The sequence below is a fragment of the Merops nubicus genome, unplaced genomic scaffold, assembly GCF_000691845.1.
Source record: "Merops nubicus isolate BGI_N331 unplaced genomic scaffold, ASM69184v1 scaffold18051, whole genome shotgun sequence".
Lineage (NCBI taxonomy): Eukaryota > Metazoa > Chordata > Aves > Coraciiformes > Meropidae > Merops > Merops nubicus.
The window spans coordinates 1-23,933 of record NW_008589204.1 but is presented as its reverse complement, the minus strand read 5'-3'; the positions used below and the strand labels follow the sequence as shown (position 1 = coordinate 23,933).

The window sequence follows — 23,933 nt, the reverse complement described above, 5'->3', positions numbered from 1 at the left end:
ACACAGGTCACTTGTTTACTTCTTTTTTCTAACTACTTTACTCTTAAATATTTTAAACTTTGAGGTCAATCATACATTTATTGATTAAAATAAGGACTTGTGTTTACTGCAAATAAAAAAAAGCCTTTGTATCCAAAATGGAAATCAGTTCCAGTTTGGAATGGCTCTGCAAGTCCTCACAAATTTGTATTACCTGTGCTGTTCTCTTAGTCTCTGTTACAGACTAGAATCCCTGGGAATTTGCCTTGGCTGAGAGACAACAGTGGGTCCTAGAAAATGAGTCCTGCCCACGATGGGACTTAGCACAGTCCACAGATAGCATGGGAGCAGTGCCAAGGAACAGCATTTAACTAAAAAATAAGAACAATTTAAAAAGCAGCATTATAAAACATTTTAAAATAAAGTCTAATTCCCCTTCTGCCCTCTACTTTCTTTACATCCTATTGCAAAGTGAGTGACATTACAGAAGTGTTGCTTTATTTAAACTTTATTAAAGTCTAACAATCTTTATGCACATGGCAGTGAGGCAGTGGGAGCACTGACAGGTATGAGTCTTGTATGTCATCTGTGATACCTGAGGAGTTCTGGCAGTGCTTGCTTCTTAGGAACCTGGATCTTTTGTAAACATAATGTTGATGGTATCTGAGAGTGCAGTGTGGAACAGCAGAGGTGTCTGATAACTGTGACTACAGTGTTTCTAGTGTTGATAGGATTGTAGAGTATTTCATCAAAAGTGGGCTATGTATTATGAAGATATCCTTCAATCCAGAGTATGGCTTCAGTTGTTGGCTAAATAAATATATCCAGGAGTTCAAATAACCATCTTAACTAAGAGTTCTTAATATCCTCCAGGCACCTTTCAACTCATAGCTGAGGACTGCATACCTTAACAGTGGTGTTTTAATCTTAGTAGTGTTCCACACAACAGACAAGCCATCACATCATTACACTCCTCAGTGTGACAAGGGTCATCAAGATTTGTCAGTTAGGGAAAAATGTTGTTGGTTTTACTGGATGGCACCTTCCCTGCAACTCATTTTTTCACTTTTTTGTTCTTACAGATGTCATTTTCTTGCTCTTGCCTTCAGTTGCCAGCCTTTACCCAGCTGTGCTCCCTAAACTCTGCTTCTTAGTACTCTTCCAGCCTTCTTCATTCTACAAAAAAACTTTGAGTGGTCTCTTTGATTTTTTCTTTTTACACTTCTGCTCATGTCTTCTGGACTGTCTCTTACTCTTAAGCATTCTTTTTACCATCTAATTCACCTCTTTGAAAAGACATTATGCTCTCCTTGCAGGAAATGACATGTACCAAAGCCAGTTTCTGGAGCTTCGACAGAGGCTATTGTATGCTGAAAAGGAAAATAAGAGGAGATCTCATGAGCTGAGCAGTGCCCTGGCTGAAATTAAACGCATCATTGCAGGGAGAATGAACTTGACAACAAATCATACAGGTTTGTATGCATAAAAATGGACTGTAGTAATGGTTCACAGTTTTGTGTGCTCATGTTTATCACTGCTGTGGGAAGAAAAAAAAATCATTTGACTATATTAGCATTAGGTAGAAGTGTCTATTAAAGGGGTGGGAAAGCAATCTGTAGACTCTCTAAATAGGATCAGTTAGTAACTAAACAAATACAGGGAGGGAAAAAAAAGAGGAGACACAATAGATGTACATATTACTAGTCACATTTCTTACAGTGCTTATCCCTCTCTTGCTGCCAACAAGAGCTATTTTTACCTGCTTTTACTATGTCTCACACTCTCATAAATACTAGGGCTGTGTCTAACCTGAAAGACAGGTACACCTCCTCCACAGTCCTGCTCCCCATCCTGTCCAGGGGGGGTGACTTTTTGGACAGCTCCATGAGGTCTTGTTGGCTAGATATGTTGCCTCTAGAATATATTTTTATCTTGCAGTTAGTTTGTTAGTAATCTGAAGGAAATGTGAATGCTTGTAGGTGATGCCAGTCACAAAAGAACTTTTTTTTTTTTGGGGGGGGGGGGGGTTCCCTGTGTTTTTATTTTCCCATCTAGCTTCTTCCCATTGTTTAATTAAACTTCTTATATATTGAAAAAGATATATTAGATCCTTGCCTTACAGACTGTTGTACATCCCCATTTACCTACACACTGTAGTTTCTTACACTAGATTAGACAGCTTGATTTTGTCCCATAAAATAACTGATGTATTAGTGCAGGGTCTGCCTTCCTCCATGCTCAGATTGGAAGAGCTACTTCCCTGGGGAGAGAGGGAAAACTAGAAGGGGTAACTCTGCACTGGAGACCACAACACACCCTGACTTCAAAAAGAGTCTGGCTGCTACTGAAAACTGCTCTTAAAAATCTTGATTTGCATTCAGTACAGCAGGCTGGTATCAGGTGAAAATGGGGAACTAACCGTTGGCTGTTCCAGGAAAAAAAGGAACAAGGTGCATTGCTGCTTTGTGTAGTCAGCTTTGAGTCTGGCCTTGTTCTTCCCTGCCTCTTTTAGTCTGTTTATTCAGTATTAATGCAGTGGGACAGTTCAGATGCTTACAGACAAATGCTTAAGTGTTGGCTGGGTTGTGGCCTTGAGAGGTTTAGAATAGAGACCAAGTTGTCAGTTGCCTCAAATCCTGTGAACAAAGGATTGTTGGCTGATGCTCATAACAGCAGTAAGGAGAGTGCAAGTGCCCCTTCCCTCTGCTCTTCATTTTTATTGGGAACTGGCTGAATATGAGAAAATACTAAAGCTGTCAATTCACAGGATTCAAACCAGAAATTTCTTAAAATGACTGGATAGTTTTCCTTTAATTTTTACTTAATCTTCTGCTTCCTCTTCCAGCCAGGTTTTATTGTACAATAAAAAATGAAAAGGTTTATTGTAGACAATAAAACTAAAGTCACTTGCCCAACCCTTAATAGATAATACTTGCAAATAACCATGGAAAGTCCTTGAAAAGTTATGAAGGTGGTTTAAAAAAAAAAGGTTTCTCTACTGCAAACTTCCCATGTATTTAATGCCAAAGCAGGGTAGGAGGAGTTGTGGCTCTCACATACACAACTGTTTGGACATACATATGTGTATATGTTTGGTTGTTGGGAATTTTTAAAATGTTTTAGGTAAAGTGGTGAGTCTCTGGGTCCTAATTTTCAGTGGAAATAACTTCTGGAAGTCAAAAAAATTGAAATAGATAGTGCCCTTTCTGTAAGCCTCTGTCTTCATTGCTCTAAGCTGGGTGAATAAAGCTAATGATGATTAGTTGTTTTGAGTAAATTTGAACACTGGTAAATTCATGGAGTTATCATAGATGCATTCCTTAGGAAGAATAAATTTTCATCCAAGTCAATAAACCTGTTGCTTTGCTGACTCTAAAACTGTGAGTTTGCAACTTCTCTTCAGCTTGGCAGGCTGCTAACGTGACCTTGTTGGCTAAAACTAATGGAGGTGGTGTCCTGGTATCACAGAGTGCCCTGGCACCAGCTCTTTGCTCAGCTGATCAAGTCTCTGGAGGAGGGACCCACTGAAGTATGGGTTATCTTAGATAAATTCATAGGAGCTTTGTTTTCCTTTCAGGGAAAAAAGACATATACATTGTAGACAGCTAGTAGGGTATAGAAAAAATCAGCAACAGAGAATGGCAGACAAAATGCTGCTGTGGGAGCCATGTGCTGGCTGTGTCAGGAAAGCAAAATTTAAGCCTTTAGACAACTGGTAAAGAGAGTCTGGAGTGATCTTCAGTTCTGTTTCCAAGCAGTTTTCTTTACCACCAGTGGAACATTCAGGAACATTTATATCAAGGAAGATAAATCAGTAAACAAATGGTATCTAGTTTTTGTGTGGCTTATTTAAAGAAAAAAGGATTATTTTTATAAGGTAACACCTGAGATATTTCAACATAAATAATGAATTTTCTTTTTTCTTTAGTAGTTTAAAACAAAGATAATATTCCCTACTTCTAATTACTACAGTGTTTTTTGTTTCTTGAGCAGTTTGAAAAGGCTTTTTTACTGATGTGTCTGTGTGGGTTTGTTGTTTCCTTAAGATGATATGAAGTGGAAGGTGTTAAACCTCACCAGAAAACTCCCTGTGCATCTTACAAACCTGTACTACTACCTACCTCACCTGCAAGAATATGAAGGTGCTCTTTTTCCAAATGTTATTTTTGGGCAACAGAGAACTGGAGGTAGGAAATAAAGTTTGCCTTATATTTTCTATGTATTTGTGTTTTATATTAAGTTCCAGCAGTAAAGCACACTCAAAGTTTGGAGTGGGTATTCTCCCTAAACTTTATGATGTTGATAAACTGAATCAATTTTAATGGGGATGGTAAAAGCAATTTAACCACTTCCATCCCAGTTTCAAGTCTTTACCCCAAACTATGCTGATAAACTTTTTCAAATATAAAAAAAATAGTCATAAATGAAAAAAAAGATATTTCTTGGTTTAGTCATATATGGCTAAGATGCATTAGCTGACATTTCTTCCCCACAAAATTAGGATGAATGAGGAAGCCAAGGAGGATTTATAATGGACTTAGTTTGCTGGAGTTAGAAGCAAATAGAAAGGTGATGTGATTGTTCAAAGCACATTAATAAATCTTCAATGTAACTTTTTCATCCATATGAGAAATCAGCTTACACCTGCATGAATTGTAATGCATTCCAGTGAACTATAATCCAGATTATAAAGTTACATCCTCTCCTGACTGTCCTGAACATTAAAAAGTAGTAAGCAAACAAGGTCATCCATTTTTCTGGGTTTTGTATTTTGTTGAAAATTTTACTTTTCTCTACAGTGGTTTTATATAAAGAAACAATGGCTGCACTTTCAACTGAAAGACCAACTTGGCCATGCCCATGACAGTGGATAACTACAGCCCTAATTAGTAGAAATAGTTGCAGCAATGTGATCTAGAGCTGTAGTTCTCATTGGAGTGTCCATAGATCAGTATCAGTCTGCAAAAGACCAGAGACTGTCAGCAAAATGGTTTGCAAAAAAACCCTCAGAAAACCAGATAACACAAGCAAGGGGGGGGAGGAAACAAGAAAAAAAAATCAAGAAAAGTAATAAGTAATAAAATAATGCTGCATGTTTAATTTTCATTTATGTGTACATGAAAATCACAATAGCAAGAGTGCAGTTTCACAAGTGCAGGCTGACCTTCAGCGTGGAAAACCAAACACACCCCCAGTGGTTGAGCAGGTTATCTGGTGGGGAAGAACACTGCAACTCTGGCAGTTATCAGCTGACACTGGCATGAGTGATGGTGTCTGGAGCAAGTCACTAACTGCACCTCCTCCTTCCCTTCAAAACCTGCTTTTTCATTGTCAGCTTCACAGTGTTTTGGTGAATAGGAATCGTCTGCAAAGATTAGGAATTGCACAGGGTGACTGAGTTGTAGGAGGTCACTGATGTAGGTAGTGCTCATACCCATGGAAAAAGTGACATCCTGCTTAGTCTAATGATGTAACACAGCACAGGTCTGCACTAGTAGAAACTCTGCCAGAGACCATTCCACTTCCTTTCTTCTTAATAACGAGCCCGTGTACGTTCCTTTCTTCTTTTTATTGATTATGTCAAAGCCATTGATTCATATTAATTATACTGTTCAGAAAGATTTTTGAGTTGGATTCCTTTCTGAGCTACACAGCACTCACCTCTTGTGAAAGCTTGCTCACTAAAGCTGTCTTGGTTTAACTCTTACTACTCAGATCTCCAGCTCCATATCAAGAGCTAGCACTTATTTTGGAATACCTGCATTTGAAACTCAGTAGCAGATACCTAATGTGTTTGCCAGGTGCAGGAATATCTCCAAGTTCTCAAATGTTGATGTTCTACACAGTGTAGACCTGGTGCTTATAACACAGACACAGGTGTCTCTAACCTAGACTTCCCTGGAGGAAAAATCAACTTTTCTCCTTCCAGGTAGTAAAGCAAATGCTGTCACAGTGCTATAGGAATACTGACTTGTCACCAAGACTCATGGTCAAGTCAAACCAAAATTAAAATGGAATTTCAGTTTCTCTCTGCCTGATGTAAAATGACATGGTTTGTGGACTCCTTTCTTTGCAGTCTCACTGGTGATGGGTGTTCCTACTGTGAAAAGGGAAAAAGAACATTACCTGATCAATACACTGCATTCCCTGCTCTATGGAGTTTCTGAAGAGCAAAAGAATGACTTTGTAATAATTGTCTTCATAGCAGAGGTAAGTCTGCATGGAAAGATGCAGTATGCTGATAGAAAGACAACGTGGAGTGTTATGTCCTAATGCACCAGTGTAGGAGAGGCTGTGAGATACTGTTAGCTAGGCCTTTGGGAGGGATTTCTTCTGAGCTGGAGAAGATTGTGAGCAGTCTGTGCCTTAGTGTTCATATGTGGAAAAACCCTGTGGCTTGGACAATCAAAAGGTAGAAAGTCATATTAAATTTACACAGTTGTTACAGTCAGATTTTCACATAAAACCATATGAACTCATTTCTCTCTGCAAGTAAAACATTCTGCTTGGTGAATGAAATGTAAATCCTGCACAGATAAGTTTCAAAGAACCTGAAAAAAGTAAACTGACTTGGTCTAACAGAAGTGTGGATTATTTATCTGCTGTTTTGATATTGTATATCTTGCAAAGTACCTTGATAGGCCAGAGCCTTTGCCTTCTGCATGTGTATTGACATTTTTTGTGGAAAAAGAACACTGTTCAGAGAGTTGAATGGCTGCATGTTTGGGAAATTAAACAGTGATCAAGGTAATAGATTAGGGGTAAATTAATTTTTTCCTTCCAAAATGTCTTGATCACATTGGAAAAAAGCTACAGAAAGTAATTAGCTAGTGATAGTTACTTGCAGGTGAAAAGACTGTGTAGTTGTTCAGACTTCATATTTATTCTTCATATTTCTTTGTCCTTCCATAAATAACCTTAAATTTCATACATGTAGTTGTTAACAGTTAAACTTTGCTTTTTTTAGTTCTGTCATCACATTGAGCAGCTTTTGCAACTGTAATGCTGTCAAACAGCACATTTAAGTTAGGTCATGGCTTCCACTTCTCTGTTTAGATCACACTGTTAAGTAGGTAGGCCAAATTTTACTGGCTGTAGCTCTTCTTCAGCATAGCTTTCAGGCCCTGAAATTATTTTACAGTTGCTGTTTCCCAGTGAAGAGCCCTGGCAATGATAAACTTTGCCTAGCTGCCACTCAGACAAGCCTATTGCAGGGCTTCAGAGAGTTCTTTGGGGTTTTTAAGGGTTAACTCCTGAATAATGTGGCACTTCAACAAAAACAGTAGCTTTGCTTGTAGTAATAGTCCATTTCAGGCAATTTAGGGTTAAACTGCTGTTGTAAGAATCAGTCTTTCCTGTTTCTTCCATCCCAAAAGTCACGTTTTTGCAGCTTCCATTTCTCAACCATGCAGTAAATTGGAGCAGGTTGATTGTGCTGATATGAGAGGTGATAAAAACATGTAATTATGAGGGGAGGGTAGGTGTGTTTGCTGATCATGATTCCACACCCTCCTTTTTCCCATAAAGTTTCAGAAGATCAAGGTAAATGTTTACATCATGGGTTAAGTCAGAGTAACTTATTGACTGAAAGTGAGTTGCAAAGTTGTTGGTATTTTTTTTTCTTATCAGAGTTCTTTACTTACCACTTCACATTGGTTTTACTTGTTACCAGCTATGTATTAAATTTTTAATGATTATTTATGCATTTAAAAATAACCTGAACTGTTAAACAGGTATTGTATTGCTTTGGAAATCACATCCATAAAGCTTATCACTCTTTATTAGAGTTAATAGATGTGTCTTGCACACTAAAACTGCATAAGTATGTCCTCAAAATTTCCAGACTGAGAGCTGTAAGTCTGTTATATTAGGAAGAAACTCTCAATAAAAAATGTAACTATCACCAGCTTTAGAAAATTTTGCTTAGATGGGTTTTCTCAACAGCCTTGGGCCTCTTTTGTGATTGTTTTTTTGATGATTGACCTGCAGTGGCCCTTTTTACTGACAGTTACAGGATTCTGCTTTTCTGGCATAACTGGAAGCTGTAGAACAGAACTTTGTGCAGAAAATGGCTTGGACTCCTGCAGGAGCAGTGAAAAACCAAAATGCAGAAAGCAGAGCTGGAGATAGTTCAGTTCTGCTTTCAAGTACATGGAAAGTCCCATGGAATGTAGAAAATCAGTAGAAGTGCTGCTGTAACATATTGCTTCTGTTTGGAATGGAAGGAATCAGAGAACAAAAATTACATGCTTGCATATAAATATTGCCTACAAAGTAGTACAAAAATGAAAACTGCAAATATTTGAAACCCTCCCTTCTTTTCTTTAGGTGAATGCAGAATATGTTAACAGTGTTGCAGAAAGTATTAAAACCAGGTAGGTCCTATAGAGTGTAACACCCAACAGCTAGTGAACACATTTTAAGCTTTTATGGGCAGAATTGGAGCATTTTGGCAATAAATGACAAGCCTACCCCACTGACATGGAGCTAAGAAATGCAGCAAAGGTGCACTCAGTATATGCATTGTAACACACAGTGAAATTCTCACTTCTGAAAATTCTTATTCTGGTGATCCCATACCTATTAAAAACTGATATATTTTTTTTTTTTACATATTTTGGAGGAAGGGAGAGATTTGACTTCCAGATTTGTCTCCCAAAGTAGATTACACATTCTGCCAATGACTTTTTAAAGGGAAAATGTAATTGTTGGAGCAGGGGCTAGACCCAGATTGCCCACACCAAAACCCCATTCCAGCAGAGTGTCATTTGGGCTAGGATGCAGAGCTAGAGCAAGTGTGAGGAAGCTAGGAGCTCTCAGGCAAAGGGCAATTGTTGTGTGTATTTCTAGGTAGTGGATTTGGTTGTGAATGACTGTTGCATTTTGGCAACCATCTCGGGTTTATGAGTGAGCATCTGTAGGTGCAGGAGGGGCAGGATTTCTGAGAGACAGAGTACTTTCTGAGACCTTGCTGTTGTGCCTGCTGTGATGGTTGTCAAAGACCCCTTCCTGGTTCCTGATTTACAATTGAGGTGACTTGGTCTCTTTGCTAGAACTGTGAATTCCAGTTAGGAAGCAGCAGACCTAACTGGGGAGCTGCTCCCCATGGTTGCCCTCCAGAGTCTTTTTGGGGAGTGGGGTTTCACTAAGCTTCTCTTCACAGCTTCCCCAGAGAAATCCAGTCTGGTGTCCTAGAGGTTATTTCTCCTCCTGCTTCTTATTATCCAGCTCTTTCCAACCTGAAGAAAACATTTGGGGATTCAGAGGACAGAGTAAGGTAAGACAGCTGTATAAAACCTAGGAACTTTTGCTAAGAGGATAAAATAGAATATTCTACTTAAGTCAGAATTGTTTGAGCTGAAAATGGTTTTGTATTTCAGAGCTAATGGACCTCAAGTGTACTTTAAAACAAAACCTATTACACAGGGGGTGTTGAGAAAAGCTATGCTCCACATAAGCTTCAGGGTGAGAGCCAAGGCTTCTCCTTTGGGTCCTGACTCTGGTTCTGAACCAGATGGCTAATGCCAAGAGCTGGCAGGCTACATGCTCTGGTCATAAAGGTAAAAACCAGAAAAATCTTTTCTGTGGCAGTTAAGGGAGAGGGTCTGTGAACACACAAAGGAGACCCCATGTGGCCCCTTAGTTAACTAGTAGCAACTATTGAGGGTTTAAATAATGACCCAATTTTTGGTGATCATGGATGTTTTATACTACTGTTAATATAACCTAACGGGTGATTTAATTCATTCATGTGCCCCAAAGTCACTGAGACAGAGATTAGATTATAACCTAGCAGTTAGATTATAACCTAACAGAAGTGATTTATGGGAGGAAAGTAATTTTCTTTCAATCAACACCCACTAATTCATCACAAGCTGCCCCAGCAATGCAGCAAGGGAGCTGCAGTACTGACAGTTTAGGTTGGAGGGAGTCAGCAAGTGTGTATTTGTATGTATTGGTTTATAGATAAATGTATCTTTCAGAGCATAAACATGTTTACTTAAGCTTCAAATATCATTAAATTTGAATCAGCCACACTTTTATATTAATTCAATACCAAATGGCAGCTTCATCCTCAGGTCAAATGAGAGACTGTTCTATGTAGAGAAAAATCTGTGTTTACATTTAAACCTGGAAATTAATATTAACAACCTGCTTTTGTGCTGTTCATCACTAAAAACACTTAATTTTTGATCTTTAAATAATAATTGTGTGGGCTCTACTATTCATAATATAACAAGTAGAATCTTCAAGTCATATGACATGAATCTACTTGTTGGACATTGTTTCAATCTGCACTGGTAGAGATAAAAATTTTTTGCTTAGTTAAGGGTAGAAAGTTATAAAGTCAAATAATTTACAAATATTTATGTTGATTATAGAGGAATTTTTATTAACAATGAATTAGAACACTCAACCTTACAATGTTACTGTAGAGAAAAAACTGCAGAGCATTAGAAATGCTGTTATTATAGAAATAACTCTCCCAACCCCCCAAAAATGCTTATCAGAATTTGCTGCTTATGTTTAGGTGGAGAACTAAACAGAATTTGGATTATAGCTTTTTAATGCTATATGCCCAACCTAAGGGAACATTTTATTTACAGGTATGTTCATATTATCATTAAGTAGCTGCAATATGTCTGTACTGATTATCAGCTTTGGCAATTCTAATTTGTCTCAAAGGCTTCAATAAAAACAACAATCTGTTGTCATTTTCTGTGTATTTTGGCTGTCCTCTTTACTAGCCACATATTTACCTCTTTATATACATCTTGCATCCAGGAACTATTTGATTAAATCTATCTGTACCTTCCTGTCTTTTGTGGAGTTGAATATTGAGATAACTGAAGCATGAAACCCTTATTTGATTAGGTTAAGAAGGTCAGGGTTTAATGTGTTTTCATTTGGGGCAGCAAGACAGAAGAGTGGTGGTGGGTCCAGGTCACTGTGAACCAAAAAACCTTAATGGGCAGTGAAACGTACTGGAGACAAGGTTAAACTGCCAAGGTGATAGAGATCCTGAATTCTCCAGCAGATCCAGAGTGTTAGCCTTTAAGAAGATCCCCATGCATTCAGGTTTGGGTTTAGCCATCATTTGAGATTTGTGTGAATTTGTCCTCCCTAAAGATAAAGAAACACCACCAGAGATGCCAGAATTTATCATGACTGTTCAATAATGGAGCAGATCCATAAAATTGCACGTAGCTCGTGAACGTCAACAGCTTTCAAAGAAGCTGAGAACAGCATTTTGCTCAGTTCTGAGTTTTCCTGAGTCTTCTCATAGGTACTCAGAAGACAGGTGGACAAAGAAAAATATTGTGTATTGAACAGCTGAGGTTTACTGGAAAATGAAGTAGTTTCCCACAACTTTTGTATGCTTTTAGGAATGCTAGCCAAGTTTACTAAGTGCACTAGAGCATTAAGGCATGGGAAGCATGGTGAAGGGAAATGCTCAACGTGCTGCCAGACACTTAATGTCCCTTTTTATTATACAGTTCTCCAAGCATTCATGTTTGCATGGAAATTACATTTTTTGTATTTTTGAAGAACCTTGAGAACATGTGTTTTCTTGTTTGTGGTGTTACATAAGGACTGAACTGTGTTTTTCAGAGCAAAGACTGGGTCATAGTGGTCTTGATGGTGGTTAGGCTGCACTCAGAATTTCCTTAAAAAGAAACTATGCTTTCCTTACACCATTACCTAATATATCCACTTTGTCATTTGTGTGTCCAGTCTGAAGCTGCTTCTGTAGCTCTGATCTTGGTCTATCTAGAAAATACTCTACAGAGTACAGGTGATAAGAAGGAACACAAGCTGCCATGAAGTTTCATATCTCCATTTTGAAGTCATAAATTCATGGAAAGCAAGTAATTTAAAAACCCCTTTTGTCAGCCTTTTGTCAGATCATTATAGTCAATAATTTAGGAACTTTACATAGCCTTGCTGTTGTGCACATACCTTTTTTCATTCCAGAGTACTAAGAGGGAAGGGAAGTGAGCTGCAACCATGTCTTCTCCTGGCTTTTGCAGTGCAAGGGGGCAAATGGACTAGATATTTAGTATCTTAAATTTGCTGATGCAGCTGTGAACAACCAGTGCATAACCTCCTTTGGGAGCCAAGAGCATAGGAAAACAAGTGGCTATAAATTGAAACCAGAAAACTTCAAATCAGAATTTGGGTACCACATATTAAACATTCAGGATAATTACATATAGTATAACTTAATGAAAAAGAGCTGATCCTGAAGTCTCTAACAATGGCAGAGGGTCTTCAAGAGGATGTGCTTTAGTGGAACACAAATTACAGGGCTCAGAACAAGGTTAAATGAACAACTTTCAATGGCCTGAGCTACACAGGATATCCAGCTGTGTTCTGCAGTACTCACTTTCAGCTTTCAGGCTGCTAACTATGCAAAACTGCTTTCAGTTCATAACCACATTCACAGCCATTTTGCATCACAGCCTCTAGATTTTTCATCTTTACTAGTTTTGTACCTTTCTAGTGGTTCTTGATGTGATGGTCCCACTAGGTGAGACCTAGTGCTAGAGATACTGCTCTCTGCCTTTCCTCCTTTTTTGGGAGCCCCTCAATTTCTCTTTAAGGATCCTTTGAGACTCCCTTTGATTCCTTCCTCTTCTCCCTTTACATCTAGCTGCTGGATAATGCTCTTAGCTCATTTAATTTTATGTGGGGTATCTTGTAAATTGATGTTTTGGGATTTTTGTATTGTTCTCTTCTGTATAAACTCAATCCCCAGGCAATCCCCAGATCTCAGAATCTGTTAATACACATTCACCTTGATCAGTTTGTATCCATCTATCTATTTTTTGTTATCTCACCAACTGAAAATCTGTCAGGGTCAAACCAGATCTCTTAATCTTGTCTGTCAAACATAATTCTGCTTCCTCCTGGGTTCACTGTTGACAACACATTTCTCTTCCCCTGCCAGCCCTACACTTGTAGTAATGGCTAAATTCAGCTAAAAGCTGTGGGCCTTTTGCTGCTGACTCTGCACTGAGTCACTTGAGGATGCACAACCAGCAGGAAACAATACATTTTTTTTCTCATAGCATTAGTTTTCTACCTCCTTAGCATTCTGAACCAGATTCCAGCACCACACGACAAGCACCAGGGCCAATGAAGTACAGCAGTGAGATCAAATCAACTGTATTATTACACTGCACCCTAACAACATTGTCCTGAAGGCTTAGCCTCCTCTTCCTGTGGTTTTCACACCCATACCAAATTCAAACCCTTAATTACATACTCCTTAATTATTTTTGGAATTCATTTATTTCCTTTGTGTCATTAGCTCTGCTTGTCCTTGTTTGGACTCATTATCCTCAGCTTTAGGACCTGGAACAGCTCCATTCTTCTCTGAAAACCACTCAAAAATGCAACCAAGGCCTTTCCCATTTCCTTGATGGATGTTGGTCTCCTTTTCCAAGTATCTTTTAGCTGGCTGTCCTGCTGTATTCAGTGCCAGCCTTTCCAACATCTCAAAGGCCCTATATATTCCTGTCCTTTGGTGTGCTTGACAGCACATTCCTTCTTTCATGAGTAGTATTACCTGAAGCAACTTGCTTTCTACTAGTTTCTCAGTCATCATCCACAGTTCTTCTCACTCACCTTTTAATTACAACAGAGTTTTCCCATGCTACTCTACAGAGCTTTTAACCAGTTGCTTTAGATGCTTCTCCTTCCAAATAGTTTGCTTCTGCTGCTTATCAGTGCTTAGACAACTTCAGTACAGCCTCTACTGTCTTCTTTCTTAACCTCTTTCTTTTTCAATGATGTTGTCAGTGAGATTTCTTTAAGGTAGGGAGTCCTCCTTTCTCAAAGAAGTGAGGACTCATGGTATTATAGTCACTCCTGCAAACAGCTTTTTAATGAATGATGCTGAGAAATGTGTAGAGGCTAAATAGCAATCCACTGTAGCAACAGCTTCAGTACACCCTGTACTGCAGTCAAACACAACACAGTTATCACTTCCATGTGGCAACATCACCACCCCCTCTGCAAGGAATAAAACCACCACTTGCCTTCTCTTTTTTTTGTTGCCTTCTTTTTCCCCCCAGCTGGAAGATGATATTATAGCCAAACCTGATTATATTCCAAGTATAAAAATGTTTGCTGCTGAACAGTCCCAAGAGTGGATGATTCTGGAGTTCTCCCAGCTTGGATTTATTGGTAAGTATTAAGACCTCAGTAGGATCAATTGGATTTGGAGCTGTGTAGGTCAAGCAGGTCTCACCCAGAATTACATTTCAAAGCATGGAAGGACTGATATATCAAAACTTCCTTGGTTCTTCAGGAAGGCTCCCATTGAAAGTCCTCCACTTTTTGTGCTCTTGAAAAGTATCTTTTTAAGGCAGTCTCCTCAGCATAGGAAGCAAATTGTTCCTCCTCAGGGCACTATGTGCCCCAGCACCCTGTAGTCTTCTTTTCAAGAGTGGAATTGAAGCAGATTTTTTCATGGACTGCTCTCTTTCCTTTGTGGAGCAGAACATGCAGCCCATATCAGGGAGGTTTTTAAATGATTTTTAGTAGTAAGTTTCCTTTTATAGTCTTTATTTGCTTCTAATACAATTTACTTGTGATAGCACCTTATGTTAGGTCAAAGAAAGAAATCTAACAGAATATGCTAATACAAATAACAAGGGAACTAAATCATAGAATCAATGAGGTTGGAAAAGACCTCTAAGATCATCAAGTCCAACTATCACCCAACACTGCCATGACCATAAAAGCCATATCCCCAAGTGCCACATCTACATGTTTTTCAAACCCCTCCAGGGATGATGACTCCAACACCTCCCCGGGCAGCCCAATCCAGTGCCTCACCACTCCTTCAGTAAAGAAATTCCTCCTAAGATCCAATCTAAACCTCCCCTGGTGCAAATGGAGCCCATTTCCTCATCCTATCACTGTTAACCCAGGAAGAGAATAATGAATGAGCAGTGATAGTATTTGAAAGGCAACTTTTTTCCTATCTGGGTCTTAATTTAAAGATCCCAACACACTGAAGGATAAGTGACTCTCCAAAGCTGCAGTCTGTGAAATTTTCACTACATAGCTGAACTGCATCCAGGTGTTTAAGGCTGGAGTAAACATAAAGCTGGTGATTTTTGTACAGCAGTAAAAATATCTGAACGTGCCACTTCTTGTCTTGCTTTCAGGAAAATTGTTTAAATCAGAAGACCTGCCACTCATAGTGGAATTTTTTCTCATGTTCTATAAAGATAAGCCCATAGACTGGCTTATAGACCACCTGCTCTGGGTTAAACTCTGCAATCCAGAAAAGGACGCAGTAAGTATCCCTTAGACCTTATGAACATAAGTAATATTCAAGCAATCTCAGTGACAAAACACTTCATTCTCAGAAAGCAGAATAGAAATCTCCCAAATCTGACTTTCTTTAGAATTTCTGGGGAAAGATGTGCTGCAGATCTGCATAGGGTGGCACAGTGTGTGAGCCCATTGGGTCACGTGGAGAGACCTGACTCTCAGAAATTCAGATTTCCCTGGAGAAGCCTGACTCACAGAAACTCAGATTTCTGTGGAGAGGCCTGACTCAAAGAAACTCAGATTTCCACACCAGAGCTGCTTTGCCCCTGTCAGCTCAGAACACGGGCAGTGCAAGCTCACATCTGCCTGCAGCTGGTCACGTAGGCAATCCTGCAGCAGCAAAAAAAAACCCTGAATATGTAAATCTGTGTGTATTATCATTTCTCAGGACACTCTGCTGACCTTCTAACATGGGAGTCAGTAAAGGGTACAGTTGTACAGTCACAGTTGTTCTGAATTTTGCATACCAGTTCACTTCCTTCAGGAAGCAGAGCTTCAGTATTTTCCTTTAAATCTTCTCATATCGGGGGGGGAATTTTTGTCTGAAAAAAAAATGCAGGAAAATACGTAAATCAAACAAACTAAATGATACTTTTCATTGACAATAAACTGTTGTGTTGAATTGCAAAATGTGCCATTTCTAGCACTACAAGTGAGCGAAATGATACATTAAGCATTTCTGTGTCCTTTGCATTCTTCTCTTGCCAGTCTTTGGTGGCAGTCACTACTCACACTCTGTGTATAACAGACCATGCCCCAGAGTTTCTGCTCCTCCTTGGGTTTGATGGTTCAAGGGTTTTGTTTGATTAGTGGAGCCAGTCCCCACTCCAGGTGTTGGCACAAATTATTTTTGTGTTGATAAAGAAGGAAGAAGGGACAGCTGGAAGTCAGGCAGAGCAGGCAATTGAAGAGGGCAGAACAAACAGGTTTAAAACCCTGTTTTACAGTGGGGCTGTGGTGACTCCTGGGGATAGCAGAAGGTCCCTCCCTCATCTTACATTTAGTAATGCCACTGAGGAGTCTCCCACTTCATACAGGTAGGAGTAAGCTTTGAAATCCTACTCCATGGGTTAGGCTGGCTCGCAGGAGCTAGTGAGCTTCAAGCACCCCTAAATTAGGTTCTTGCTTGCCTGTGATAGCAGAATAAAACCAAGATCCTATCGTGTTATCATCACCCATTCCACATCTGTCTCATGTGCCAACATCCATCCCCTAAATGAAACGTCTTCTTTTTTTAATTGCTGTTCTAGCTTCTAAAACCTGTTTCATACCTAAACTGAAGCCGTGTTCCTGAAAGGCAGGCAGGCAGCTCACCAGTCTGCTCTGGCCAAGCCAAAGCACAGCAGCATCAGCAAGTTTCCAGTGAGTTTCACTTCTGCAATTACAACTTCAGTTGCTGTGGATAGCAAAAACCTACTGGGACAAGTCAGTCTCACACTGTCCTCGGGTGGGAATGACCCAGGCAGAAAATGGAGGCTGGAAGGAGGACAGGGATCCCTGTTCAGCAGATTCAAGTGGATGTTTCTACAGGTTCCAGAGAAGGCAGACTGACAGAAATCCTCACACTGTCCCCCTCCCAAACAACCAAGTGTATCACAGTGATCACACACTGTGCCTCACAGCATACTGTGTGCCATAGTATAAAAGATGTGCTAGAAACTACATTAATATAGGGGATGAAGTGCAAACCCTGTCAGTAGAAAGACCACGTTTATTTTCTTAAAGTTATTTTTTTCCTATCAAAAGTATAGTCTGCTTTTCAAAGAGACAGCTGCCAATAAATCAGTTTGCATTTATTCTGTTTTTACTTTGTTTTGCTGAACATCTGCTGTGGACAAACATAAAAATACTTAGTTCTTGGGTATATGTCATATCACAAAATGTGCAAAACTGGAAAATCAGGATTGAAATACAGTGTCCAAGGGCTTTATAAAAGATATATAACTTAGAGTATAGCATAGTGCATTATAAGCCTCTCAAACATGGCAGGAAGAACCAAATTGATGAAGATTGAAATGTAACCAGAACTTACCTCAAGGTCAGTTTTGGTAAAATAGTGATATGATGTGGCAAGGCCAAGAGTCAAAACAGTTACATCAATGTGTCAGATTTCTGTGATTCTGTGGTGGAGGCACCATCCCTGGAGGTGTTCAAAAAACATGTAGACATGGCACTGTGGGGCAGGGTTTAGTGGTCATGGTACTGCTGGGTAATGTTTGGACTTGATGATCTTAGAGCCCTTTTCCAACCTTAATGATTCTATTTGAGGTCCATTTTTGTCACTCTGAGGCGTGATGGATGGTACAGAGTGTAGGAATCCCTAAATTGGTGGTTGAGCCTTCAAATCTCCATAGCACCACGAGTGGAATTAGGAGTTTAGGTCTAGAAGCAGCATGTTTGAAATAAAGTGACTGTTAATCTCAGGATTACTCAAATATAGATAAAAAACATGGACCCATACCCTCAACTACATAATGAAATTACCTTATGGAATTTGGTTTGCCTTTATTTCATTAAACTTCATTCCCTTTTGCTTTCTTTCCAGCTACACTGTGAAAATGAAAAGGCCAAGTTACGTATCCGTGCTAAGCCATCTCTCTTTCAGCATGTGGGAATTCATTCATCATTGGCTGGGAAGATACAGAATTTGAAAGTAAGGATGAGAACTTAATGCCATATTTCTAAACTGTACACTTGTGTTCTCACTCACTGGGAAGATACAGAATTTGAAAGTAAGGATGAGAACTTAATGCCATATTTCTAAACTTGTGTTCTCACTCGTTTCTCACACCAGTTTCAAGCATTGCATCATTGGCATTAGGTGGCATTTCCATATCCTGGCTTACAGATTTGGGGGCAAATATTGATCTGGCATCTAAACTGCAGGTGGGGCCCACACACTGCACACTTCTTCTGCATAAACATCTTTGAATCTCTAATGAGAAAAAAATCAGTACAGTCCTGTCCACAAACTAACATTGAGTGTCAGTCATGGCACTGAAATGGATATTCTGTTTCTATCAGACTGTGTATGTTTCCACACTGATATAATTATTTTCTGGAATAGCTTCCTGTAGTAATTCAAGATACTGGAGCACTTCTTTTTGTATTATGTGAGTGAAATGATTTTTCTTTTCTATCCAACAGGACAGAGATTTTGGCAAAAATGTGCTACATAAAGCACATAATAATCCACCTGCAAAAGTGGATACAAGCCTAAGAATATATGAGCAATATACCTTGGAAAAATTTTATAAAGGAGAAGACTGTTTCTGGGCTTCAGCTCCAGTGGCAGGAGACTATATCCGTTTCACCTTTTTAAATCCACTAGAAGTTGAGAAGTAAGTATTACATGGTATGGAATATGGAAGCCTACATAGATCTGGTTTAGAAATGGTTGTTCACACCCGTGCTGAACTGTTGGCATAAACCACAGCCCCATCACTGACAAAAAATCCATGATTTTCTATTGATCTGCTCCCCTTCTTGAATTCTCCTTCTGAAATACATTTCTTGTTTGGTAATTAGGCTGCTTCTTAATTATTTTTCCTTTTATTTCTTCAGTTAAATGTTTTACATTCTCTTGGGTCACAGCTAGACTTGTAACTTCATGTTTTCTGATCTACAGCCAAGTCCCACCTTGCATGCTTTCCTTATTCTAAAAGATGAAACTCTCTTCTCTGTTCCCCATCATTCAACTTGGGTGCCTTCAAAAGGAAGAGACACTTGTAGCTTAGGACAGAGAAGTGGTTTTCAGAAGGACTTATTCTATGAGCAACGGAAATTGAGGTTGTCAACAACAGCAGCAGTTCTGCCCAGTTCAGCAAAGATTCTTCAGTGTCAGATCAGAGAACAGATCAGAGTTAAAACTAATTAGCAAGGGATATGGTTCCAGGAGAGTGTCTCTGACACAAATTACCACAATTGCCACATCTCTGGAATGAATTCATATGGTGGTCTTAAGTCTTGATTGTTTGATACCAGAGGAGGGAGGTTGATGCTTTAGATTTCCTTAGCTCTTTTGGGATCTAAAAACCTGAGAACTCTAATGCCAGAAATTTAAAACCAAACAGGGATTTTTATTTCTTCTTTTAAAAATCCCACAGGTTTTCTTGCTTAGACTCTTGCTTTGACAATGTAAGTCAAAGTTTCAATGCCTATTTCTGTTCTCTATAGCCCAAAACTTCAGAAAAGGTATTTGAAACTTTCCTTGGAAAGAGTTACTTGCCTAGAAATTTCTGAAAGTATAAAATACCTGGAAATAATACACCTTTATGATCAGGTACTTCTTCAGAAGTGGAAACATGGAGCACCCTGGGGATCAACTGTTTAACACTACTGTGGAAGTGTTGCCAGCTGATGTAAGTCTCTCATTTCCAAGTGTAATATAAAGTGCTATTTCATTTTAAGAATGATGTTTACCATAAAATGTCATGTCCTAGGAAATATTTCTGGAGATTTTATTGGTTTATTTCTTACAGGAAACGATAAGAAAAGAACTGGTTCACAATGGAAGTAGATTTAATTACCCAGCAACCAAAGACGGATATTTAAAAATAGGTAAATTTTTTATTGCCACTTCAAAACCAGAAATTTTGTTCTTTCCTATAAAAGGTTTTCATATCTGAGTGTTCCAACCTGCAGTGCAGATGAAGCAGAAGGCAATGCACCTTCCTTCCCCTTTTTGCCCCCACCCCCTGCTTTCCCTCCTTCCTTCCTGGGGGCAGCGTGTGACTTCCCTTCAATGACCTGCAGCTTCTCCCCACATTTGCCAGGGCCTGGTTTCTGCTGTGACCTAAACTTGAACACCCCTGTGTGAGCAAAACCAGCCTGCTGGGAGCTCTGCTCTGCCTGCCACTTCCTCTGCCTCTTCTACCACAGAACTGCTCGTTTCTCCCAGCAAGCCCCTTCTGATCTTTTCCAAACCATTTTTTTCCGCTCTAATCTCTCGCTGCAGTTCATTTACAATTTGTAATCTAGAGCTTTTGTGTAGGTTGACCTAGAAGCATTATTTAGTTTTAATCTAAGTTTGTATGGAACTTGTTTTATTTTTTTTATCTAGGAGCTTTTGAAAATGGAATTGCAAAAGGCAGCATCCATCAGTCAGTAGGGAAAATTCAGGCTGTTCGTTTGTCAGTGCATTCGGATTCTCCGGTGTGGGTCATACTCAGTGAGGTAAGTGCATGGATAAAAGTATTTCAATTAAAGCTTTATCAGATGAGTTTCAATTCTCCTATCATCTGTTATTGGTCATCTGGGTTTTTTTAATAATTTTAAATGGGATTTTGTGAGCAAAAGCTCAGGTGGAGAATTATATTAATTACTCAGTGGAGAATTTAAATCTACTTCATAGAAGAAGTGCAGGAAATGCTGAAATGTGATGATTCTCTAGTTTTGCAGTGCTCTGAGTACACCCACTAGAATTTGGGTCATGATAAATGAAACAAAGGAAACAGGGAGGCTTTTCTAGATTTTTTTTTTCAGTCATCATCCTGAATATTTATTATAATATGCAAATATTTTCAGATGAACGTGATTATTTTTATTCCTTGAGTTTCTCCCAAGTGTCTGAATGTGTTTGAACCCATAGGTAAAAAATATTCAGCAGAAGTCATTCAAGAAGAGAATTATTACAGCCTTATTTACATCCTTATAGCCATAGCTGGAAAGAGGGGAAAGCTAATGTCTTAGGCAATGCTTCTGCAGATTTTAGAAAATAATGTATTTTGGTTTTTTTCAGGTACTTATCAAGACATCTGAAAACTGAAAGAAAAAAGAAAAGCACATTTTTGATGTGTTGCTTGTTACAGATTGAAAACAAGGCTAACAAAAAAAACCCCAAACGACAGGGTAAAAATCCAAACTCATTTAATCCTAATACTGTGTATTAGGAAAGAGTTGGGATAACTATTAAGTCTTTATATAAAGAATATTAAAAGCTATAAAGAACTTGATTATGTTATTAATTTCTAGAAAATGTTATTGAGTAAGGTGTCCTATGTCTCACCTTAGCTTGGCAACATACAGTATATATTTTTATAAACAATTGATAAGGCATTTCAGGTTGTCTCAGGGATTAAAGCATGAAAGTTTCACTGGAATTAAGAATATGGATATTTTTAAAAAATATTAGGGACAAAGTTTTCAACTCTACTAATACTGGACAATTGTGGATGGAAGGTAGAACTGAAGGAGAAGTTGTCAATATTCACTGCAAGTATTTAGAGCAGCCCACAGAGATAGGAACAATATGAAAATGGATCTCAAACTTATCAGAAGCATGTTTCAGCCTTAATGTGGCATAAGTTATATTTTATATTTTTTTAAATGGGAAGTGCCTATAAGTTACCATTTGAGTAACTTGAAACTTAAATAGGTAAGTGTTCAGAAGACTGGAAAGCTTTTCAGTGAATTGTGATTTGAATTAAGCAGAGGAAATAATAAGGGTATTATGCAAAACTTTTATTTTTGTAGGAAGAAAATCTATTTAAGTAAAATTTTTGAACCTGTCATTTGATAATCAGCATGTACTGATACTTAAAATTCTGCTCACAAGGCAAAAAAAACTAATAAAATTTGAAAATAAAAGGTAAGCCACTGTAGTCTGGTTTGAAATGTTTTTGGAAAATGACAATCCACCTTGGACATCTCCCTGTCAGTGTGCACAACTCCTCTGACACTTCTTAGCACCTCAAGCACACTCATTTTCCTGCAGGGGCCCTGCACCCCAGCAGCAGGCAGTGAGCAGCAGCATCCACTGGGCATCTCTGCACAGATTCGTATGAAATGGGTTAAAACAACCTCAAATTGTACTCTTAATGCAAGAGTGTCTTTATTTAGAGTAAGATGAAATTAATTTGCTTACATGGACGGATGGTGTTTAAAGACTCATAATATTGTGGTCGTTTGCAGCATTGTTTATATACTGTGGTGCTGTATGTGTGTGTCTCTCCTGATGCCTCAGTCAAGTTCTTGGCATATTGTGGCTTTCAGTGCTCTCATTAAAATCACATTTAATGAGAGAATCCACATCCTCAGGATCTTGCATCTGTGCTCAGGCTGTGGGACATCTGCTGGTCACAAGGAAGTGTCACTGTAAGGAGGGAATTCCACAGGGATTATTCATCAGTGAAAGCATGGAGAAGAATAAGGTGATAGATTTTGGTATCAAACCCTCTGATTTTTCACAGTGAAATGAGATTTCACTCTAAGGTGTCATGTCAAAAAGCTCATCAGAATACCTGAAATTATATTAGGAAGTGACTGGACTTCTTGTAAATATTATATAAAAATTCTATATTTATAGAATACATACATATATTCTTCTATTATAAAGAAAATGAGATAATAGTCTTTAAAATTATACATTTTCTCATTCTAGATAGTTATATTTCTATATAAAATAATAACAATTATGTAATGATAATTTTTTCATTCTGTGCTGCCTGTTTCTGGTTCATTCTCAAAGGCATGCTGTTTGCCCTCAGTACAAAAGGCAAGTCAGGAACTTGGCTTTATCCATTTCTTCAAAATGCTTTTATTTCCATTAATTGCACGGGCCCCCAATCTCATCAGCAGGTTATTAAGCAATGGTTGGAATATTAACAATTGATGCTGCAGCAAGCAGAGATCTTTAATTCTGCAATCACTTCTAAAAGGATCTATAGGTTATTTCAGAGCTGTGAGGATGCTTTTCATCTGTCTTTGTTTCTTGATGGATTTCTCAAGAACATTCCTTAATTTTTTGTTTTTAGCTCAAGATGTCTAAAGATTGAAGTTTCTGTAGGACTGTGGTACCATTCTCAAAAGCACATTAAATTTTCAATTAAGGCATAACTAATGCCTCAGCAAGAGAAATTGTGCCACTTTTCTGTGACATAAATATGTACTGTGTTTAAGTTGTGAAATTAATATTGCTCTTTGGAGCTTGTAAATGCCAATAATCTGTGGCAATCTTCAGTTTTTATGACATGACCATGAGAGATAATAAATTCCAGTTTTCAGCTTATGCATTAACTTACAATGACCTTATCATACTTGAAAGGCAGAATACCACAAAAATAAATATACATATTCAATTGACACCTATACATATTCATACCTAACCCCGCCTACCCCTGCTTTGTATGCTAATGCATGCTAATTAACTTAGCAGTCCCTCGTGCTTGTGCAGATCCTTCTGGTAATTGTGGTAATTTGGTCAGTTCTTCTCCTTGGTGAACATCTGCTCTTCCTCACGAGTTGTGTTTCTTACTGATAGTTTTGTGAGAGATGTTACTTTGTGTTTCCTCAGTATGTGTTATTGTTAATTTTCCATAGTTCCTTTCTCCCTGTTGTGCTGAGAGGTGCAGGATCCTGTGAATTTTGACTTTTATGACCGTTCTCACAGATAAGGGTTGTTAGCTGTCTTGGATGGCACATCAAAGAAGCATCTGCTTTCCTTCAAACACTTTTGCAGTGATCAGTAAGGCGATGAATTCCTCAATTCTCTGCTATTTTACTCAAATGGTTAGCTTTGTAAGTGTTTATTTTATGTTAGTTAGCAAAACAAGTCTTTTATTTGTTAGCCTGTTAGCTTCTTTTAAACTATATGATTCGGTGCT

General features: G+C 38.6%; 1 protein-coding gene across 1 annotated transcript; it reads left to right on the top strand.

Annotated features, from left to right (window-relative positions):
- The first annotated feature begins 1,303 nt into the window (after positions 1–1,303).
- On the top strand, positions 1,304–21,097 carry LOC103781800 (alpha-1,3-mannosyl-glycoprotein 4-beta-N-acetylglucosaminyltransferase B-like). The gene is made up of 14 exons (XM_008949524.1): positions 1,304–1,451; positions 4,026–4,166; positions 6,056–6,189; positions 8,308–8,354; positions 9,143–9,256; positions 10,511–10,586; positions 14,061–14,172; positions 15,162–15,292; positions 17,876–17,983; positions 18,478–18,671; positions 19,613–19,691; positions 19,812–19,890; positions 20,393–20,505; positions 21,071–21,097. Exons 1-14 carry the CDS (start codon positions 1,304–1,306, stop codon positions 21,095–21,097), a joined length of 1,503 nt encoding a protein of 500 aa, XP_008947772.1.
- The last annotated feature ends 2,836 nt before the right edge of the window (positions 21,098–23,933 follow it).

What these genes read in the sequence shown, in the direction of transcription:
- LOC103781800 (XM_008949524.1), top strand. Translation starts at nt 1,304, where the DNA reads ATGTACCAAAGCCAGTTTCTGGAGCTTCGACAGAGGCTATTGTATGCT. An exon ending in CTCCCAGCTTGGATTTATTG is followed by an intron (nt 14,173 to 15,161) that starts GTAAGTATTAAG and finishes TCTTGCTTTCAG; the next exon opens with GAAAATTGTTTAAATCAGAA. An exon ending in AATCCACTAGAAGTTGAGAA is followed by an intron (nt 18,672 to 19,612) that starts GTAAGTATTACA and finishes CTTTATGATCAG; the next exon opens with GTACTTCTTCAGAAGTGGAA.